Below are 19591 nucleotides of genomic sequence, written 5' to 3'. Positions count from 1 at the left end.
AATTTGTTATTTTCACTCTTGTCATATTCGATTCAACATATCGGCCCCCAGAAAATATACGTACTGTTGACACTTTGAGAAGTTGGACCATTTCAACAACGTCCGGGAGTGTTTGACAAATAGGTGGTTTTGTTGGTTGCAAAGTGACATGATGTACCAATGCACCCGGGGGACCTTGGTTGTGGGGAAAGTGACGAATGTGTCAACCGCCCAGCCAAATTTAATGATTTTAAAATGTTAAATTTATAAAACCCAGCTCGAACTGCTCATCTGGCTTCTCAGACCATTTCTCAGGATTGTAGGGGCGTTGTCAGATCACGCTTGATTGACTGCTCCATTTCAGCTCAAGTGCTTTTCAATCTGAGCTGGACTCGAGAGATGTGATGCGGCATCTTAAACTAGCTGGACTCGGTGAGCTGTGATACAGCATCTTAATAAACTAGCTGGACTCAGCATCTTAATAAACTAGCTGGACTCGGATGTGATGCAGCATCTTAAACTAGCTGGACTCTGATGTGGTGCAGCATCTTAAACTAGCTGGCCTCTGATGTGACGCAGCGTCTTAAACTAGCTGGACTCAGCATCTTAATAAACTAGCTGGACTCGGATGTGATGCAGCATCTTAAACTAGCTGGACTCTGATGTGATGCAGCATCTTAAACTAGCTGGACTCTGATGTGACGCGTCTTAAACTAGCTGGACTCGGCATCTTAATAAACTAGCTGGACTCTGATGTGATGCAGCATCTTAAACTAGCTGGACTCTGTGATGCAGCATCTTAAACTAGCTGGACTCTGATGTGACGCAGCGTCTTAAACTAGCTGGACTCGGATGTGATGCAGTGTCTTAAACTAGCTGGACTCGGCATCTTAATAAACTAGCTGGACTCTGATGTGATGCAGCATCTTAAACTAGCTGGACTCTGATGTGATGCAGTGTCTTAAACTAGCTGGACTCGGCATCGTAATAAACTAGCTGGACTCTGATGTGATGCAGTGTCTTAAACTAGCTGGACTGAGCATCTTAATAAACTAGCTGGACTCGGATGTGATGCAGCATCTTAAACTAGCTGGACTCAGATGTGATGCAGCATCTTAAACTAGCTGGACTCAGCATCTTAAACTAGCTGGACTCGGTGAGATGCAGCATCTTAAACTAGCTGAACTTGTGAGATGTTATGCAGCATCTTAAACTAGCTGAACTTGTGAGATGTGATGCAGCATCTTAAACTAGCTGAACTTGTAAGATGTGATGCAGCATCTTAAACTAGCTGGACTCGGTGAGATGCAGCATCTTAAACTAGCTGAACTTGTGAGATGTGATGCAGCATCTTAAACTAGCTGAACTTGTGAGATGTTATGCAGCATCTTAAACTAGCTGGACTCAGCATCTTAAACTAGCTGGACTCGGATGTGATGCAGCATCTTAAACTAGCTGGACTCGGATGTGATGCAGCATCTTAAACTAGCTGGACTCAGCATCTTAAACTAGCTGGACTCGGATGTGATGCAGCATCTTAAACTAGCTGGACTCTGATGTAATGCAGTGTCTTAAACTAGCTGGACTCTGATGTTATGCAGCATCATAAACTAGCTGGACTCGGTGAGATGCAGCATCTTAAACTAGCTGAACTTGTGAGATGTTATGCAGCATCTTAAACTAGCTGGACTCTGATGTGATGCAGCATCTTAAACTAGCTGAACTTGTGAGATGTTATGCAGCATCTTAAACTAGCTGGACTCTGATGTGAGCAGCAAAACTATAGCTTGTGAGATGTTATGCAGCATCTTAAACTAGCTGGACTCTGATGTGAGCAGCAAAACTATAGCTTGTGAGACTAGAGCTTAGTAGCTACTTGAGACAAGTATGTTTCTTACTAGTAGATAATAGTATACTGATCACTGAACCCAATATAACTTTCATTGAGAGGAGCTGCTGTCACCATGGTGATCTATATCTGAGTACACTGGCCCTCTGTAGGGCTAGTACTGTCTTTACATTGGCCCTCTATAGGGCTCTTACGGTCATTATACTGGCACAGTGTAGGGCTCCTACTGTCATTATACTGGCACAGTGTAGGGCTCCTACTGTCATACTGGCACTGTGTAGGGCTCTTACTGTCATTATACTGGCACTGTAGGGCTCTTACTGTCATACTGGCACTGTAGGGCTCTTACTGTCGTTATACTGGCACTGTGTAGGGCTCTTACTGATACTGTGTAGGGCTCCTACTGTCATACTGTGTAGGGCTCTTACTGTCATTATACTGGTAGGGCTCTTACTGTCATTATACTGTGTAGGGCTCTTACTGTCATTATACTGTGTAGAGCTCTTACTGTCATACTGTGTAGGGCTCTTACTGTCATTATACTGTGTAGGGCTCTTACTGTCATTATACTGTGTAGGGCTCTTACTGTCATTATACTGTGTAGGGCTCTCACTGTCATTATACTGTGTAGGGCTCTTACTGTCATTATACTGTGTAGGGCTCTTACTGTCATACTGTGTAGGGCTCTTACTGTCATTATACTGTGTAGGGCTCTTACTGTCATTATACTGTGTAGGGCTCTTACTGTCATTATACTGTGTAGGGCTCTTACTGTCATTATACTGTGTAGGGCTCTTACTGTCATTATACTGTGTAGAGCTCTTACTGTCATTATACTGTGTAGGGCTCTTACTGTCATTATACTGTGTAGGGCTCTTACTGTCATTATACTGTGTAGAGCTCTTACTGTCATTATACTGTGTAGGGCTCTTACTGTCATTATACTGTGTAGGGCTCTTACTGTCATACTGTGTAGAGCTCTTACTGTCATTATACTGTGTAGGGCTCTTACTGTCATTATACTGTGTAGGGCTCTTACTGTCATTATACTGTGTAGGGCTCTTACTGTCATTATACTGTGTAGGGCTCTTACTGTCATTATACTGTGTAGGGCTCTTACTGTCATTATACTGTGTAGGGCTCTTACTATCATTATACTGTGTAGGGCTCTTACTGTCATTATACTGTGTAGGGCTCTTACTGTCATTATACTGTGTAGAGCTCTTACTGTCATTATACTGTGTAGGGCTCTTACTGTCATTATACTGTGTAGGGCTCTTACTGTCATTATACTGTGTAGGGCTCTTACTATCATACTGTGTAGGGCTCTTACTGTCATTATACTGTGTAGGGCTCTTACTGTCATTATACTGTGTAGAGCTCTTACTGTCATTATACTGTGTAGGGCTCTTACTGTCATTATACTGTGTAGGGCTCTTACTGTCATACTGTGTAGGGCTCTTACTGTCATTATACTGTGTAGGCTCTTACTGTCATTATACTGTGTAGGGCTCTCACTGTCATTATACTGTGTAGGGCTCTTACTGTCATTATACTGTGTAGAGCTCTTACTGTCATTATACTGTGTAGGGCTCTTACTGTCATTATACTGTGTAGGGCTCTTACTGTCATACTGTGTAGGGCTCTTACTGTCATTATACTGTGTAGGGCTCTTACTGTCATTATACTGTGTAGAGCTCTTACTGTCATTATACTGTGTAGGGCTCTTACTGTCATTATACTGTGTAGGGCTCTTACTGTCATTATACTGTGTAGGGCTCTTACTATCATTATACTGTGTAGGGCTCTTACTGTCATTATACTGTGTAGGGCTCTTACTGTCATTATACTGTGTAGAGCTCTTACTGTCATTATACTGTGTAGGGCTCTTACTGTCATTATACTGTGTAGGGCTCTTACTGTCATACTGTGTAGGGCTCTTACTGTCATTATACTGTGTAGGCTCTTACTGTCATTATACTGTGTAGGGCTCTCACTGTCATTATACTGTGTAGGGCTCTTACTGTCATTATACTGTGTAGAGCTCTTACTGTCATTATACTGTGTAGGGCTCTTACTGTCATTATACTGTGTAGGGCTCTTACTGTCATACTGTGTAGGGCTCTTACTGTCATTATACTGTGTAGGCTCTTACTGTCATTATACTGTGTAGGGCTCTCACTGTCATTATACTGTGTAGGGCTCTTACTGTCATTATACTGTGTAGAGCTCTTACTGTCATTATACTGTGTAGGGCTCTTACTGTCATTATACTGTGTAGGGCTCTTACTGTCATTATACTGTGTAGGGCTCTTACTGTCATTATACTGTGTAGGGCTCTTACTGTCATTATACTGTGTAGGGCTCTTACTGTCATTATACTGTGTAGGGCTCTCACTGTCATTATACTGTGTAGGGCTCTCACTGTCATTATACTGTGTAGGGCTCTTACTGTCATTATACTGTGTAGGGCTCTTACTGTAATTATACTGTGTAGGGCTCTTACTGTCATTATACTGTGTAGGCTCTTACCGTCATTATACTGTGTAGGGCTCTTACTGTAATTATACTGTGTAGGGCTCTTACTGTCATTATACTGTGTAGGCTCTCACTGTCATTATACTGTGTAGGCTCTTACTGTCATTATACTGTGTAGGGCTCTTACTGTCATTATACTGTGTAGGGCTCTTACTGTCATTATACTGTGTAGAGCTCTTACTGTCATTATACTGTGTAGGGCTCTTACTGTCATTATACTGTAGGCCTCTTACTGTCGTTATACTGTGTAGGGCTCTTACTGTCATTATACTGTGTAGGGCTCTTACTGTCGTTATACTGTGTAGAGCTCTTACTGTCATTATACTGTGTAGGGCTCTTACTGTCATTATACTGTGTAGAGCTCTTACTGTCATTATACTGTGTAGAGCTCTTACTGTCATTATACTGTGTAGGGCTCTTACTGTCATTATACTGTGTAGAGCTCTTACTGTCGTTATACTGTGTAGAGCTCTCACTGTCATTATACTGTGTAGGGCTCTTACTGTCATTATACTGTGTAGAGCTCTTACTGTCGTTATACTGTGTAGAGCTCTTACTGTCATTATACTGTGTAGGGCTCTCACTGTCATTATACTGTGTAGGGCTCTTACTGTCATTATACTGTGTAGGGCTCTTACTGTCGTTATACTGTGTAGAGCTCTTACTGTCATTATACTGTGTAGGGCTCTTACTGTCATTATACTGTGTAGGGCTCTTACTGTCATTATACTGTGTAGAGCTCTTACTGTCATTATACTGTGTAGGGCTCTTACTGTCATTATACTGTGTAGGGCTCTTACCGTCATTATACTGTGTAGGGCTCTCACTGTCATTATACTGTGTAGGGCTCTTACTGTCATTATACTGTGTAGAGCTCTTACTGTCATTATACTGTGTAGGGCTCTTACTGTCATTATACTGTGTAGGGCTCTTACTGTCATTATACTGTGTAGGGCTCTTACCGTCATTATACTGTGTAGGGCTCTCACTGTCATTATACTGTGTAGGGCTCTTACTGTCATTATACTGTGTAGAGCTCTTACTGTCATTATACTGTGTAGGGCTCTTACTGTCATTATACTGTGTAGGGCTCTTACTGTCATTATACTGTGTAGGGCTCTTACTGTCATTATACTGTGTAGAGCTCTTACTGTCGTTATACTGGCACTGTGTAGAGCTCTTACTGTCATTATACTGTGTAGGGCTCTTACTGTCATTATACTGTGTAGGGCTCTTACTGTCATTATACTGTGTAGAGCTCTTACTGTCGTTATACTGGCACTGTGTAGAGCTCTTACTGTCATTATACTGTGTAGGGCTCTTACTGTCATTATACTGTGTAGAGCTCTTACTGTCATTATACTGTGTAGGGCTCTTACTGTCATTATACTGTGTAGGGCTCTTACTGTCATTATACTGTGTAGGGCTCTTACTGTCATTATACTGTGTAGAGCTCTTACTGTCGTTATACTGGCACTGTGTAGAGCTCTTACTGTCATTATACTGTGTAGGGCTCTTACTGTCATTATACTGTGTAGGGCTCTTACTGTAATTATACTGTGTAGGGCTCTTACTGTCATTATACTGTGTAGGCTCTTACCGTCATTATACTGTGTAGGGCTCTCACTGTCATTATACTGTGTAGGCTCTTACTGTCATTATACTGTGTAGGGCTCTTACTGTCATTATACTGTGTAGGGCTCTTACTGTCATTATACTGTGTAGGGCTCTTACTGTCATTATACTGTGTAGAGCTCTTACTGTCATTATACTGTGTAGGGCTCTTACTGTCATTATACTGTAGGCCTCTTACTGTCGTTATACTGTGTAGGGCTCTTACTGTCATTATACTGTGTAGGGCTCTTACTGTCGTTATACTGTGTAGAGCTCTTACTGTCATTATACTGTGTAGGGCTCTTACTGTCATTATACTGTGTAGAGCTCTTACTGTCGTTATACTGTGTAGAGCTCTCACTGTCATTATACTGTGTAGGGCTCTTACTGTCATTATACTGTGTAGAGCTCTTACTGTCGTTATACTGTGTAGAGCTCTTACTGTCATTATACTGTGTAGGGCTCTCACTGTCATTATACTGTGTAGGGCTCTTACTGTCATTATACTGTGTAGAGCTCTTACTGTCATTATACTGTGTAGGGCTCTTACTGTCATTATACTGTGTAGGGCTCTTACTGTCATTATACTGTGTAGGGCTCTTACTGTCATTATACTGTGTAGGGCTCTTACTGTCATTATACTGGCACTGTGTAGAGCTCTTACTGTCATTATACTGTGTAGAGCTCTTACTGTCGTTATACTGGCACTGTGTAGAGCTCTTACTGTCATTATACTGGCACTGTGTAGAGCTCTTACTGTCGTTATACTGTGTAGAGCTCTTACTGTCGTTATACTGGCACTGTGTAGAGCTCTTACTGTCGTTATACTGTGTAGAGCTCTTACTGTCGTTATACTGTGTAGAGCTCTTACTGTCGTTATACTGGCACTGTGTAGAGCTCTTACTGTCGTTATACTGTGTATGGCTCTTACTGTCATTATACTGGCACTGTGTAGAGCTCTTACTGTCGTTATACTGTGTAGGGCTCTTACTGTCGTTATACTGGCACTGTAGGGCTCTTACTGTCATACTGGCACTGTGTAGGGCTCTTACTGTCGTTATACTGGCACTGTAGGGCTCTTACTGTCATACTGGCACTGTGTAGGGCTCTTACTGTCATTATACTGTGTAGGGCTCTTACTGTCATTATACTGTGTAGGGCTCTCACTGTCATTATACTGTGTAGGGCTCTTACTGTCATTATACTGTGTAGGCTCTTACTGTCATTATACTGTGTAGGGCTCTTACTGTCATTATACTGTGTAGGGCTCTTACTGTCATTATACTGTGTAGGGCTCTTACTGTCATTATACTGTGTAGGGCTCTTACTGTCATTATACTGTGTAGGGCTCTTACTGTCATTATACTGTGTAGGGCTCTTACTGTCATTATACTGTGTAGGGCTCTTACTGTCATTATACTGTGTAGAGCTCTTACTGTCGTTATACTGTGTAGAGCTCTCACTGTCATTATACTGTGTAGGGCTCTTACTGTCATTATACTGTGTAGAGCTCTTACTGTCGTTATACTGTGTAGAGCTCTTACTGTCATTATACTGTGTAGGGCTCTCACTGTCATTATACTGTGTAGGGCTCTTACTGTCATTATACTGTGTAGAGCTCTTACTGTCATTATACTGTGTAGGGCTCTTACTGTCATTATACTGTGTAGGGCTCTTACTGTCATTATACTGTGTAGGGCTCTTACTGTCATTATACTGTGTAGGGCTCTTACTGTCATTATACTGGCACTGTGTAGAGCTCTTACTGTCATTATACTGTGTAGAGCTCTTACTGTCGTTATACTGGCACTGTGTAGAGCTCTTACTGTCGTTATACTGTGTAGAGCTCTTACTGTCGTTATACTGGCACTGTGTAGAGCTCTTACTGTCGTTATACTGTGTAGAGCTCTTACTGTCGTTATACTGTGTAGAGCTCTTACTGTCGTTATACTGGCACTGTGTAGAGCTCTTACTGTCATTATACTGTGTATGGCTCTTACTGTCATTATACTGGCACTGTGTAGAGCTCTTACTGTCGTTATACTGTGTATGGCTCTTACTGTCATTATACTGGCACTGTGTAGAGCTCTTACTGTCGTTATACTGTGTATGGCTCTTACTGTCATTATACTGGCACTGTGTAGAGCTCTTACTGTCGTTATACTGTGTAGGGCTCTTACTGTCGTTATACTGGCACTGTAGGGCTCTTACTGTCATACTGGCACTGTGTAGGGCTCTTACTGTCGTTATACTGGCACTGTAGGGCTCTTACTGTCATACTGGCACTGTGTAGGGCTCTTACTGTCATTATACTGTGTAGGGCTCTTACTGTCATTATACTGTGTAGGGCTCTCACTGTCATTATACTGTGTAGAGCTCTCACTGTCATTATACTGTGTAGGGCTCTTACTGTCATTATACTGTGTAGGCTCTTACTGTCATTATACTGTGTAGGGCTCTTACTGTCATTATACTGTGTAGGGCTCTTACTGTCATTATACTGTGTAGGGCTCTTACTGTCATTATACTGTGTAGGGCTCTTACTGTCATTATACTGTGTAGGGCTCTTACTGTCATTATACTGTGTAGGGCTCTCACTGTCATTATACTGTGTAGGGCTCTTACTGTCATTATACTGTGTAGGCTCTTACTGTCATTATACTGTGTAGGCTCTTACTGTCATTATACTGTGTAGAGCTCTTACTGTCATTATACTGTAGGGCTCTTACCGTCATTATACTGTGTAGGGCTCTTACTGTCATTATACTGTGTAGGGCTCTTACTGTCATACTGTGTAGGGCTCTTACTGTCATTATACTGTGTAGGCTCTTACTGTCATTATACTGTGTAGGGCTCTTACTGTCATTATACTGTGTAGGGCTCTCACTGTCATTATACTGTGTAGGGCTCTTACTGTCATTATACTGTGTAGGGCTCTCACTGTCATTATACTGTGTAGGGCTCTCACTGTCATTATACTGTGTAGGGCTCTTACTGTCATTATACTGTGTAGGGCTCTTACTGTCGTTATACTGTGTAGGGCTCTCACTGTCATACTGTGTAGGGCTCTTACTGTCATTATACTGTGTAGGGCTCTTACTGTCATTATACTGTGTAGGGCTCTTACTGTCATTATACTGTGTAGGGCTCTTACTGTCATTATACTGTGTAGGGCTCTTACTGTCGTTATACTGTGTAGGGCTCTCACTGTCATTATACTGTGTAGGGCTCTTACTGTCATTATACTGTGTAGGCTCTTACTGTCATTATACTGTGTAGGGCTCTTACCGTCATTATACTGTGTAGGGCTCTTACTGTCATTATACTGTGTAGGGCTCTCACTGTCATTATACTGTGTAGGGCTCTTACTGTCATTATACTGTAAATGGCTGCTTTTTTATATAGCGTTTTTATCCAAAGCGCTTTACAATTTGTTACTCACATCTTTACCCATTCACTCACACATTCACACACCGACGGCGGAGGCAACCATGCAAGGTGCCAACCTGCTCATCGGGAGCAATTAGGGGTTAAGTGTCTTGCTCAGGGACACATCGACACGCTGCCCGGGAGGAATCGAACCGGGAACCTCCGGATTGCCAGACGACTGCTCTACCTCCCGAGCCACTGTCGCCCCCCCCTACTGTGTAGGGCTCTCACTGTCATTATACTGTGTAGGGCTCTTACTGTCATTATACTGTGTAGGGCTCTTACTGTCATTATACTGTGTAGGCTCTTACTGTCATTATACTGTGTAGGCTCTTACTGTCATTATACTGTGTAGGGCTCTTACTGTCATTATACTGTGTAGGCTCTTACTGTCATTATACTGTGTAGGGCTCTTACTGTCATTATACTGTGTAGGCTCTTACTGTCATTATACTGTGTAGGGCTCTTACTGTCATTATACTGTGTAGGCTCTTACTGTCATTGTTAGAGTTATTACTAGATCTATCTGTTATTATCAACAAATGTCTGAATACATTAAGTTTTGAGGTACTGTTTGATAAGGTCTCTAAATGTCAGAATGTGTGTCTCAATGTTGACAGACACACGCTTCTGCTTTCTTCCTCTGAGCTAAAGCAGGAAGTCCCACTGGACCTCTCTGGGGCCAGTTATGTAAACCAGTTCCTTAAACAGAAACCGCTGTAATAAGCACTTTCCACTGAATGTGAAGACATGTGTATATGCTGAGAGGGTCAATGGGGGGCGCCATGTCTCAGATGATTAATTGTATGTTTCCTGATGAACACATGATGTCCTCTTTGTTCCATGTCCTTTCTCGCTCAATAAAGCTGGTTGTAAAACGGGAAGTCTTCAGTGTGCTCTACAGAGAGACACGCTCCTGTTCTGCAGACAGTATAAGCTGTTATTACATTGTGTCTTGTTGTTATTGGGTACTGGTATTGAAAGTGCAGTTAAGGCACAGGTTGAGAATATCCTTAACAATTTGGTCCTTCGAGCCGGATCCCAAGATATCATCATTTCGGTGGAGAAGACCGCGACGCCGTTGCCTGTACAGCCGGAGCCTGGGGCTCTGTTTTGAAAGTCCGGACGTGTTGAATTCCAGTCCGGCCGGCGATAACAACTGCCTTCTTCTCCCCTGAATGAGGGATTGACGGGATCCGACCAGAACGCCAGTAACAACAACAACAACACACGAGGGTAAGAACAAAATATGATTATGTAACACTGGTTGCCGCTTACCTGAAAAAGGGCACTATTTCGGAAATAGTATGTGTTCAGATCTATAATAAATATTCATTGTAAAAGAAACACTGGTTGCCGCCTACCTGTAAAAGGGGCACTAAGGTTACGCTTAGTATGTGTTTGTGAATATTTGAAAGCACTGGTTGCCGCCTACCGGAAAGGGGCACTAAAGTTACGATAAAAATATTTCTGGGAAATAGTAACGGTTAGTATGTGCTAGTGAATGTTTTTGTGTACACAAGTGTGAATGTGAGTATATGGTGTAATTCTAAGAGATACTAGAAGTTGGCTAAAGGAATTAATCTCATGAATTAAAAGATTGGAGAACTGTGTGAATTTTAAACAGGCCGCGGATCCTCCGAGCGGAGGACTGTAGAAGCTTGACTTCCTGCAGTTCCAATTGACCAATAAGGAGTCATTCATGAGGGTTTTTTACTGGATTTGCTAAACTGAAAAAAGGTATCTCTGAGAAATATACATGAGTAAATAATATTGATAATATTGAACGACTGTAAAGATGAACAGTAATCAACCTACACCCACAACACAAGACATGAAATGTGAATTGTGCTGTGGTGGAACAGACAAACCAGGCTGTTCTCCCAGTGGTGAACAAGTACTGAAGTCAGGTTACACAGAGGCGGAGGAAGAGCTGAGAAAATATTACGAATACCTGCAGCATGAGTTATCTATGACCGGTAACAGCGATTTTCAAGATAGTGATGAAGAAGAATGGGAAGTGTCTGACATGATTATGTCAGCTTTGTGCCAAGCCGAAATGCATTATGAAGATGATGAAAACATCCCGCAGCTTAGTGACAAAGAGCGTGAGGTGGTCGGTCTGCCTCCGGATGAGGCAGTGGTGCCGGAATGGGGGTCATTGGGACATTTTATGGAGGCCAACGAGGATCTTAAATATATACACTACTGCCAAGAGACAGAGAATGGGGTAGAAACCAGCAGGCTAGCATGTGACTCCCTCTTGCGCATGACACGGCGAGACCTAAATAAATAAATGAACTAACAGCCGACAGTAGTTGATGAATCCTCCCCCAAAGAAAAAGAAAAAAACTATATTAAGCGACCCTGGGACTGGGGTCGGGTTGGTCCCGTCAGCAACTCACTCAACACTCCACCATCCCGGCGCTGGTGGACGCGCCGGCCGCTGGATGACGGAGTCGGGAGTGTAAGGGCTGACTCAGGGGAGGCATAAAGCGGATGGACCACCCAGTGTGCACATTCTCTCTGTCTATATCTCTCTCTCTCTCTCTCTCTCTCTCTCTCTCGACAAAGGAAATGGTAGCAAGAGTCTAATACTACAGCCTATAAATGGAGAACTATGAATAAAGACTTGCATTAAGAACTACCAACCTGCTTATATATGTGCATGTGTATGTATATGTATATGTGTATATGTGGATAGATAGGTAGATAGATAGATAAATAGATAGGAGAGTCGTCTTATATAACGTTAGAAACCACGTCCGTTATAATATAGAGGCAAGGCATTTAGAGTAAAGTGCTCACAAAAGACGAGAGATACATGTGGAAAAAATGAGGAAAAAATATAGAACATAGGGTAGTGAAAGGAGAAAACATAATCTAAATGGCCACTGTACAACAGAAAGTGGCAAGAAAGTGGTGGATGAGCTAAATATGAAAATCATACCACTAAAGTACACAGAGCAAAATATTACTGCACAGAAAAATGAGTAAGATGAGGCAAGCAGACGCAGCCGAGGCAGGGTGGCTGGGAGAATGGAGCAGGAGACTGAGAAAAATGGGGATGTGCCCCACGCGATGAGAAAACTCGACTGAGCCAAGGACTCCCTTACAGAGAGGCCAGACCCGGGGGGGGAGGAGTCTAGAGATGGGTTGGAACTCAGGGTTCTGTCACATTAATGGACAAGCACAACAGAGTATCCAGCTGTTGTCTGCTAGACTATAGTTGAACTATACACATAAATATGTAATACGTTGTTGAACAGTTTAGAAACACAGAAAAAGGTGTTTTCAGTCATAGATTTGAGTAATGCATTTTTCTTAAATACCATTACACCCAGATGCTCAACATTGGTTTGGATTTACGTTTGAAGGAGTAAAATACACCTACACTCACTTACCACAAGGGTACAGTGAGAGTCCTTCAATATTTTCAGAAAACATACAGAAATGTATGTCTCCTACAGCATGTAGCAAAGACAGGAAAGTACAAACTGGGTCATCAGATTTCACGGCAGGGAAAAGGACTGCATGAAAACAGGAAGTTGGCAATTGCACAGAATAGCCTAGAGTCACAGCCCCCCTGCAGGAGTTAATAACGATCCACCATGTTGAATCCAGGAACACTCTAGACTCCAGCAGAGGCTGACTCACCACATTGTAGCATTCATGAAACAGATCAGGCTACAAAACCCAGACAAGACATGCATGACGTCTTTAGATGGCTCATCGCCCAAAAGATCAGTATGACAAAACACATACGAGAGTCGCAGTAACAACAATGGAGATACTGCTCATAGGAGGAAAATGATCTCCATACCTGCCTGCACAGGCAGCCGAATAATAATAATAATTATTATTATTATTATTAGTATTATTAGTGGAGCAAGCAAACGAGCAGATGATAAAAAGATTAACTTGTATATTGAAACAACTTTTAGACGTGGTCTCATGCAGGCATGCGTTGCTCATAGGACGAGATTGCACTCCGTGCAGACAAAGAGTTTAAGCAAAAGAGCGTGCACGCACACAGGAATGTGCTGCACTCGCCAATTCGCTATAAGTACCCACCTGGGCTACTTTGCATATCAAATAGCGCTAATCGTCCGGTGTGTTTAAATACATTCTCAAGATATATTCACACCTAACTTATGAATGATATATGCTACACTCCAGTCATTGAGGCAATTAGGCAGTGTGTTTAGTCTGTGCTCAAGCGAGGGGAGCGCGCACGCGCCGGGAGAGCGCGTGCACATGGCGCCATTAGCGTGCAATCACAGTGATATCAGAAAGGCACCACTAGTCTCCGTACCGAATTCACTCGCATTATGTAAATGTCCGCACACAAGACGAACACCGCTGGAAACAATTGTGCAGGAAAAAATGGCAAATAGCAGCCTTGGGAAAAAGAAAAAAGAAAAAAAAACCCAAAGAGAGACAACGCTTTCTTAATTGATACGTCATTAAAAACGACCATCGATTGTGATATCCTAGTAGACATGGATATCACCCACCATGGTCCTTCGACTCACTATACAGGAGAAACTGGGTTTCACCTAAATCTATATGTAGAACAAAATATATATTGAACCATGGGCGGAACCATAGGTTCAACAGGAGGGATAATGATGATTGATGAAAGCATTGAAAAACATATATAATCACAAATGATGTTGTGCATATGTAATCACAAATGCTGTTGTGATGATTGATGAAAGCATTGAAAAACATATGTAATCACAAATGATGTTATGATGATTGATGAAAGCATTGAAAGCATATGGAATCACAAATGATGTGTGATGATGTTCTATCTATGCTCCCAAGTACCAAAACTATAACAAAAAAATTATTTTTGTATAATCCTTTTGGTGTAAATCTGGTGTAAAGATAACTCACAAGGAAGGGAAGCTAAGATACTGCTTTATAATAATTGATGCATGTTCTAAAAGCATGACGTAACAGTGCATGTGAATAGCAGTGCTTCCGCACACTTGGTAATAAATACAAAAACTGAAACCACTGTGTTTATTGCCCCCAAAAGTGTTGGGTTGGTGAAAGCGCACAAATAATACTTGAAAAGAATGCTTGAAAAACAAGACGATCAAAGAAACAAATGATCTGCCTGAGTTCTTATCTCCCCCACAGGTCAGAAACCAGATGACCAGGTGCTGGTGAAAGGTGTTCCGAAGAAGTCAACTGGGCAACACCACGGACCACATCACGTGCTGTTAAAACCACACCTACCTCAGCGGAAGGAGAAGAAAGGATCCACGCAATAACAATATACAAGCTTGAATTCCTGCCAAAATCTCGACGTATAGGAGGAAGTCCAGTTACAAAGGGGGTTAGTTCGCTAGGAACTGATCGTCTCAACCCTGGTGAAGAAAACAACTAATCCTATACAAATATAGAAAATGGAGCAGGTGCTGATCGTGATAACTGGTTTCACAATAATGGTTATATGTGCGTTATTGTTCATATCATTGATAGTGCATATCTTCATGCCACTGTTTGGCTACGCTGATCCAGACGAGCCACCGGAGTATAATGTAGATGAAACTGTGCTATAAAAAATGACATTCTTGAAGAAAAGCAGGCACTGTTGATGAAAGATGATAATTATCTGCAAATGAATGACAGATGAATGACTATAGTCATTATGCCTGATTCTATATGTATCTATGATTGTAATTCATCATGTCTCTATACTAACATGTCTCCTGTTAAATGCACGTACCGTGGTAGAAAGTGGAGTTCCTCTTTTGGTGACAGACATGTATTTCGCTAACGGAAGGTCAATGAAAGTTTGGGCCTCCCAGACAGACAGCTCTAATTAACTGTTGCTTGAAATGTAGCTGTCGGCTCTAACTAACTGTCTGGTCAATAAATGAGCTCAGGGAATCACCACTGCATGCATTCCCCCTCTGATAAAAACATGATGACAGATGTTTTTAGAATGGTCGGCAATTACAGTATTGCCACAATTATGGTGTAGGTTACCAGTGGAAAAACTAAAATGTTATCATCCATTTAGTGATAAGAGTAGGGAAATGTTAGAGTTATTACTAGATCTATCTGTTATTATCAACAAATGTCTGAATACATTAAGTTTTGAGGTACTGTTTGATAAGGTCTCTAAATGTCAGAATGTGTGTCTCAATGTTGACAGACACACGCTTCTGCTTTCTTCCTCTGAGCTAAAGCAGGAAGTCCCACTGGACCTCTCTGGGGCCAGTTATGTAAACCAGTTCCTTAAACAGAAACCGCTGTAATAAGCACTTTCCACTGAATGTGAAGACATGTGTATATGCTGAGAGGGTCAATGGGGGGCGCCATGTCTCAGATGATTAATTGTATGTTTCCTGATGAACACATGATGTCCTCTTTGTTCCATGTCCTTTCTCGCTCAATAAAGCTGGTTGTAAAACGGGAAGTCTTCAGTGTGCTCTACAGAGAGACACGCTCCTGTTCTGCAGACAGTATAAGCTGTTATTACATTGTGTCTTGTTGTTATTGGGTACTGGTATTGAAAGTGCAGTTAAGGCACAGGTTGAGAATATCCTTAACAGTCATTATACTGTGTAGGGCTCTTACTGTCATTATACTGTGTAGGGCTCTTACTGTCATTATACTGTGTAGGCTCTTACTGTCATTATACTGTGTAGGCTCTTACTGTCATTATACTGTGTAGGGCTCTTACTGTCATACTGTGTAGGGCTCTTACTGTCATTATACTGTGTAGGGCTCTTACTGTCATTATACTGTGTAGGCTCTTACTGTCATTATACTGTGTAGGGCTCTTACTGTCATTATACTGTGTAGGCTCTTACTGTCATTATACTGTGTAGGGCTCTTACTGTCATTATACTGTGTAGGGCTCTTACTGTCATTATACTGTGTAGGGCTCTTACTGTCATTATACTGTGTAGGGCTCTTACTGTCATTATACTGTGTAGAGCTCTTACTGTCGTTATACTGTGTAGGGCTCTTACTATCATTATACTGTGTAGGGCTCTTACTGTCATTATACTGTGTAGGGCTCTTACTGTCATTACAACCAAAATGACATGTGAAGTATGTTGTGTGCCAGGTTCAAACAGTGCTGTATATGTACAGTTTATTCCTACTCCTATCCAAGCTCCGGGAGGGTCATCAAAGAGAAGTCGGGTCATCAAAGAGAAGTCGCCTATTCTTAGTCCTTGCCCCACAATGGTGGAATTGTCCTAATAAACTAACCTACACTGTAGCACTCAACACTTTATGAACATTGTTACTGAGACGAAAGTTAAGTTTACTCTATTATTACTAGATCTGGTATGTCTAGATGTAACACTGTATGGGTACAAGTTTACTCTATTATTACATGTCTAGATGTAACATTACTGTCTATGTATAATGTACCTATGTAAACGAGACGAACCCCGCCCCCCCCCCCCCCCCCCCCCATTCGCAACTACTTGTCCAGACCACTTATACTTGTCCAGACCACTTATACCCGTCCAGCCTGGCTCTGCGGCTCTGCAGATACCCCCTATTGGGCTCTGCGGCTCTGCAGATACCCCCTATTGGAGTAAAGGGTTAAACCGGCTTAAACTCGAATGTGATTGGCTCAGTTCCAGCTAGGCCACAGAGTATTTAAGTGCGCATGCGCCATAGGTGAAGTCCAGCGATCAGTACACATTACATTCCTCCTTCTTCTCTCTCCTGCAGCAAGGGATCCGGCAGCAGCATGTTCCGTACCGTGTTGACCCGGGCTCTGGCCTGCAGCCCTGCCCGCTCTGCACACCCTGCCTGCCGCTACTCTGCTGCGGCCATCCCGGCTCCCAACTGCCAGCCCGAGGTCCACTTTAACCAGGTCAGAACCCAACCCACCGTCGTCCGAACGGACCTACGGCTCTTTGCACGTCGCTAGTCACAGAGATACAGTCAGAGAAGTATGCAGATAGAATAAATAAAAACGACACGACGGTTTATTCTTCTGTCGGAAGTAAACTTGCAGAGGCAGTCACATAAATGGAGATCTATGCTATTATTCTGTCGGAAGTAAACTTGCGGTTTGTTTTTAGCAGCTTGTTGACACGTGGGGGACCCTGATGGAAACAAGACAAACGTCTTTCTCAGGTCTGCATCCCCTTAACAATTGTATGTATTGAGCCGTACTGTATTGTACCCATTCTGCAATCTGTTAAATAAAGTTTTCATTCATTCATTCATTCACGTTAAGTGACTTTAGTTCCGTGTGTTGGTCTGTTTGCACTTTGCTCAGGAACTCTGCAAAGCTGCAAGTCATTATTTAGAACTAATTAGTATAACCAACTAAAGTTAAAGAAAGGAGGATAGTTATTAGGGGTTCAAGCCCGAAGGGTTTCGTTTATTATTCGTCCGAAATGTTTATGCAAATTCCCGTGAGATGGTTAATCACTGGGCATTGGTAGCAACATGCAATTTGACAGATTATTGGAAGTTGTGTGCAAATGCTCTCCAATAAATATGATTACCTTAATTGGCCTGAAGTGATGGGGGCGCTATCATTTACAACAGGGGTCAGGAACCTTTTTGACTGGGAGAGCCATAAAAGCCAAATATTTCTAAATATATTTCATTTAGAGCCATATAGTATTTTTAACGTATAATACATTAAATATGTCTTACTTTTAATGCGACTTCTGGTGCTGCATGGTTTTGCTGATGGCCTTGTAGTCTGGTTCATACGTGGTGAGGTTGAGCTTCATGAAGGCGTTGAGGCTTCCATCAGTTAAACGTGAGCGTAGGTTGGTCTTAATGTTCCTCATATGCGAGAATGACTGCCCACATGCATATGTAGAGCCAAACATGGTCAATACGGCAATACTCGCGCTGCATTGTGTGGTATGTCACAGTTCAAGTTCAAGTTTCTTTAATAGTTGTCATACAGAAGTACAGAATACTTTTATACAAAATGCTTCTTACTGTTACGCTCCAGAGACTGTGCAAGACAAGATAAGTATGAAATAAAATAACATAGTATAGCATGTAAATTAGAAGTAAAAAAAATGAGGTCAGTGTTCAGTTTAGACATATGTTCGATGCAGAATAGACGTAACTGAGTTACCATATAATATACAATACTGTGCAGTGTACTAATATACAATACTATATAGTGCAAGGCAGAAATGGGATGAGGTGCAATTTAGGTACAATTTACAGTAGGTGTACGAGTTGTAGTGAAAAAAACTTTATCAATTAATATAAAGTGTGTGATCTAAAGTGTGGAGAGTGGGTGCTGCAGTGTGTTTGTTTAAGTGAGTGTGGGTGTGTGTGCATTTGATGGTTGTTGCATAGTGTTTATTGTTCGTTTAGCAGCCTGATGGCCTGGGGATAGAAGCTTCTTCTGAGTCTTTCTGTGCTCGCCTTAAGACTCCGGTATCGCTTGCCTGACCGCAGCAGTTCAAAGAGGCAGTTGTTCGGGTGGCTCGAGTCCTTAATAATTCTCTTAGCCTTCCCCTTGCACCGCTTGTTGTAAATGTTCTGGAGGGTGGGAAGCCCCCCTCCAATTGTGCGTTCGGCTGAACGTGTCACTCTTTGTAGTCTGCTACGGTCTTGTGCAGTGCTATTCCCAAACCAGGAGGTGATGTTGCCAGTCAGGATACTCTCTATTGTACATGAGTAGAAGTTCCTAAGGATCTTCTGACTGACTTGGAACTTCTTAGGCGCCTGAGGAAGTAGAGGCGTTGTCGTGCCTTCTTCACAACACTGTCAATGTGTGTGGTCCATGTCAAATCCTCGGATATGTGGGCTCCGAGGTACTTGAAACTGTTCACTCTCTCAACCGGTGCCCCGTCGATGCTGAGGGGGCTGTAGTCCTTGACCCCGACCTCCTGAAGTCCACAATCATCTCGTTTTAAGAATCAGCTGGTCTTCAGGTTGAAGATTTTTTATTTCTGTCCACTTGCGTTCCCTCGCCAGCTCTGCTCGCTATATCTTCAGCTACAGATACTATTAGCTGTATCTTCAAAGCGTTTGCAAAATAAACTATCATTGAAGTGGGTGGTGGCAAGGCACTAAAGCTTGCACGAGCTCCGGCTTTGAAAGTGTTAAGAGGGTGAACATGATTTTTCTATAATGGTTGAAAGCTGACTCATCTGTTTTCTCTCATCCAACGGTGCTTATTCTCTAGTATTAATGCAGGCCTCTGCA

General features: G+C 42.3%; 1 protein-coding gene across 1 annotated transcript in view; it reads left to right on the top strand.

Annotated features, from left to right (window-relative positions):
• The first annotated feature begins 17053 nt into the window (after nucleotides 1-17053).
• The window catches only part of LOC311246129 (aldehyde dehydrogenase, mitochondrial-like), a 32330-nt gene continuing 29792 nt past the window's right edge, over nucleotides 17054-19591 (top strand). Inside the window, exon 1 of the mRNA XM_084336232.1 lies at nucleotides 17054-17270. Coding sequence (XP_084192358.1) covers nucleotides 17145-17270 — 126 coding nt within the window. The 5' untranslated portion in view covers nucleotides 17054-17144. The remainder of the gene's footprint in view (nucleotides 17271-19591) is intronic.

This window comes from Notolepis coatsorum (genome assembly GCF_963971535.1).
Source record: "Notolepis coatsorum genome assembly, chromosome: 19".
In the NCBI taxonomy this organism is placed as follows: Eukaryota; Metazoa; Chordata; class Actinopteri; order Aulopiformes; family Paralepididae; genus Notolepis; species Notolepis coatsorum.
The sequence above is the reverse complement of the archived record's forward strand: the minus strand, read 5'-3'. Positions and strand labels throughout refer to the sequence as shown.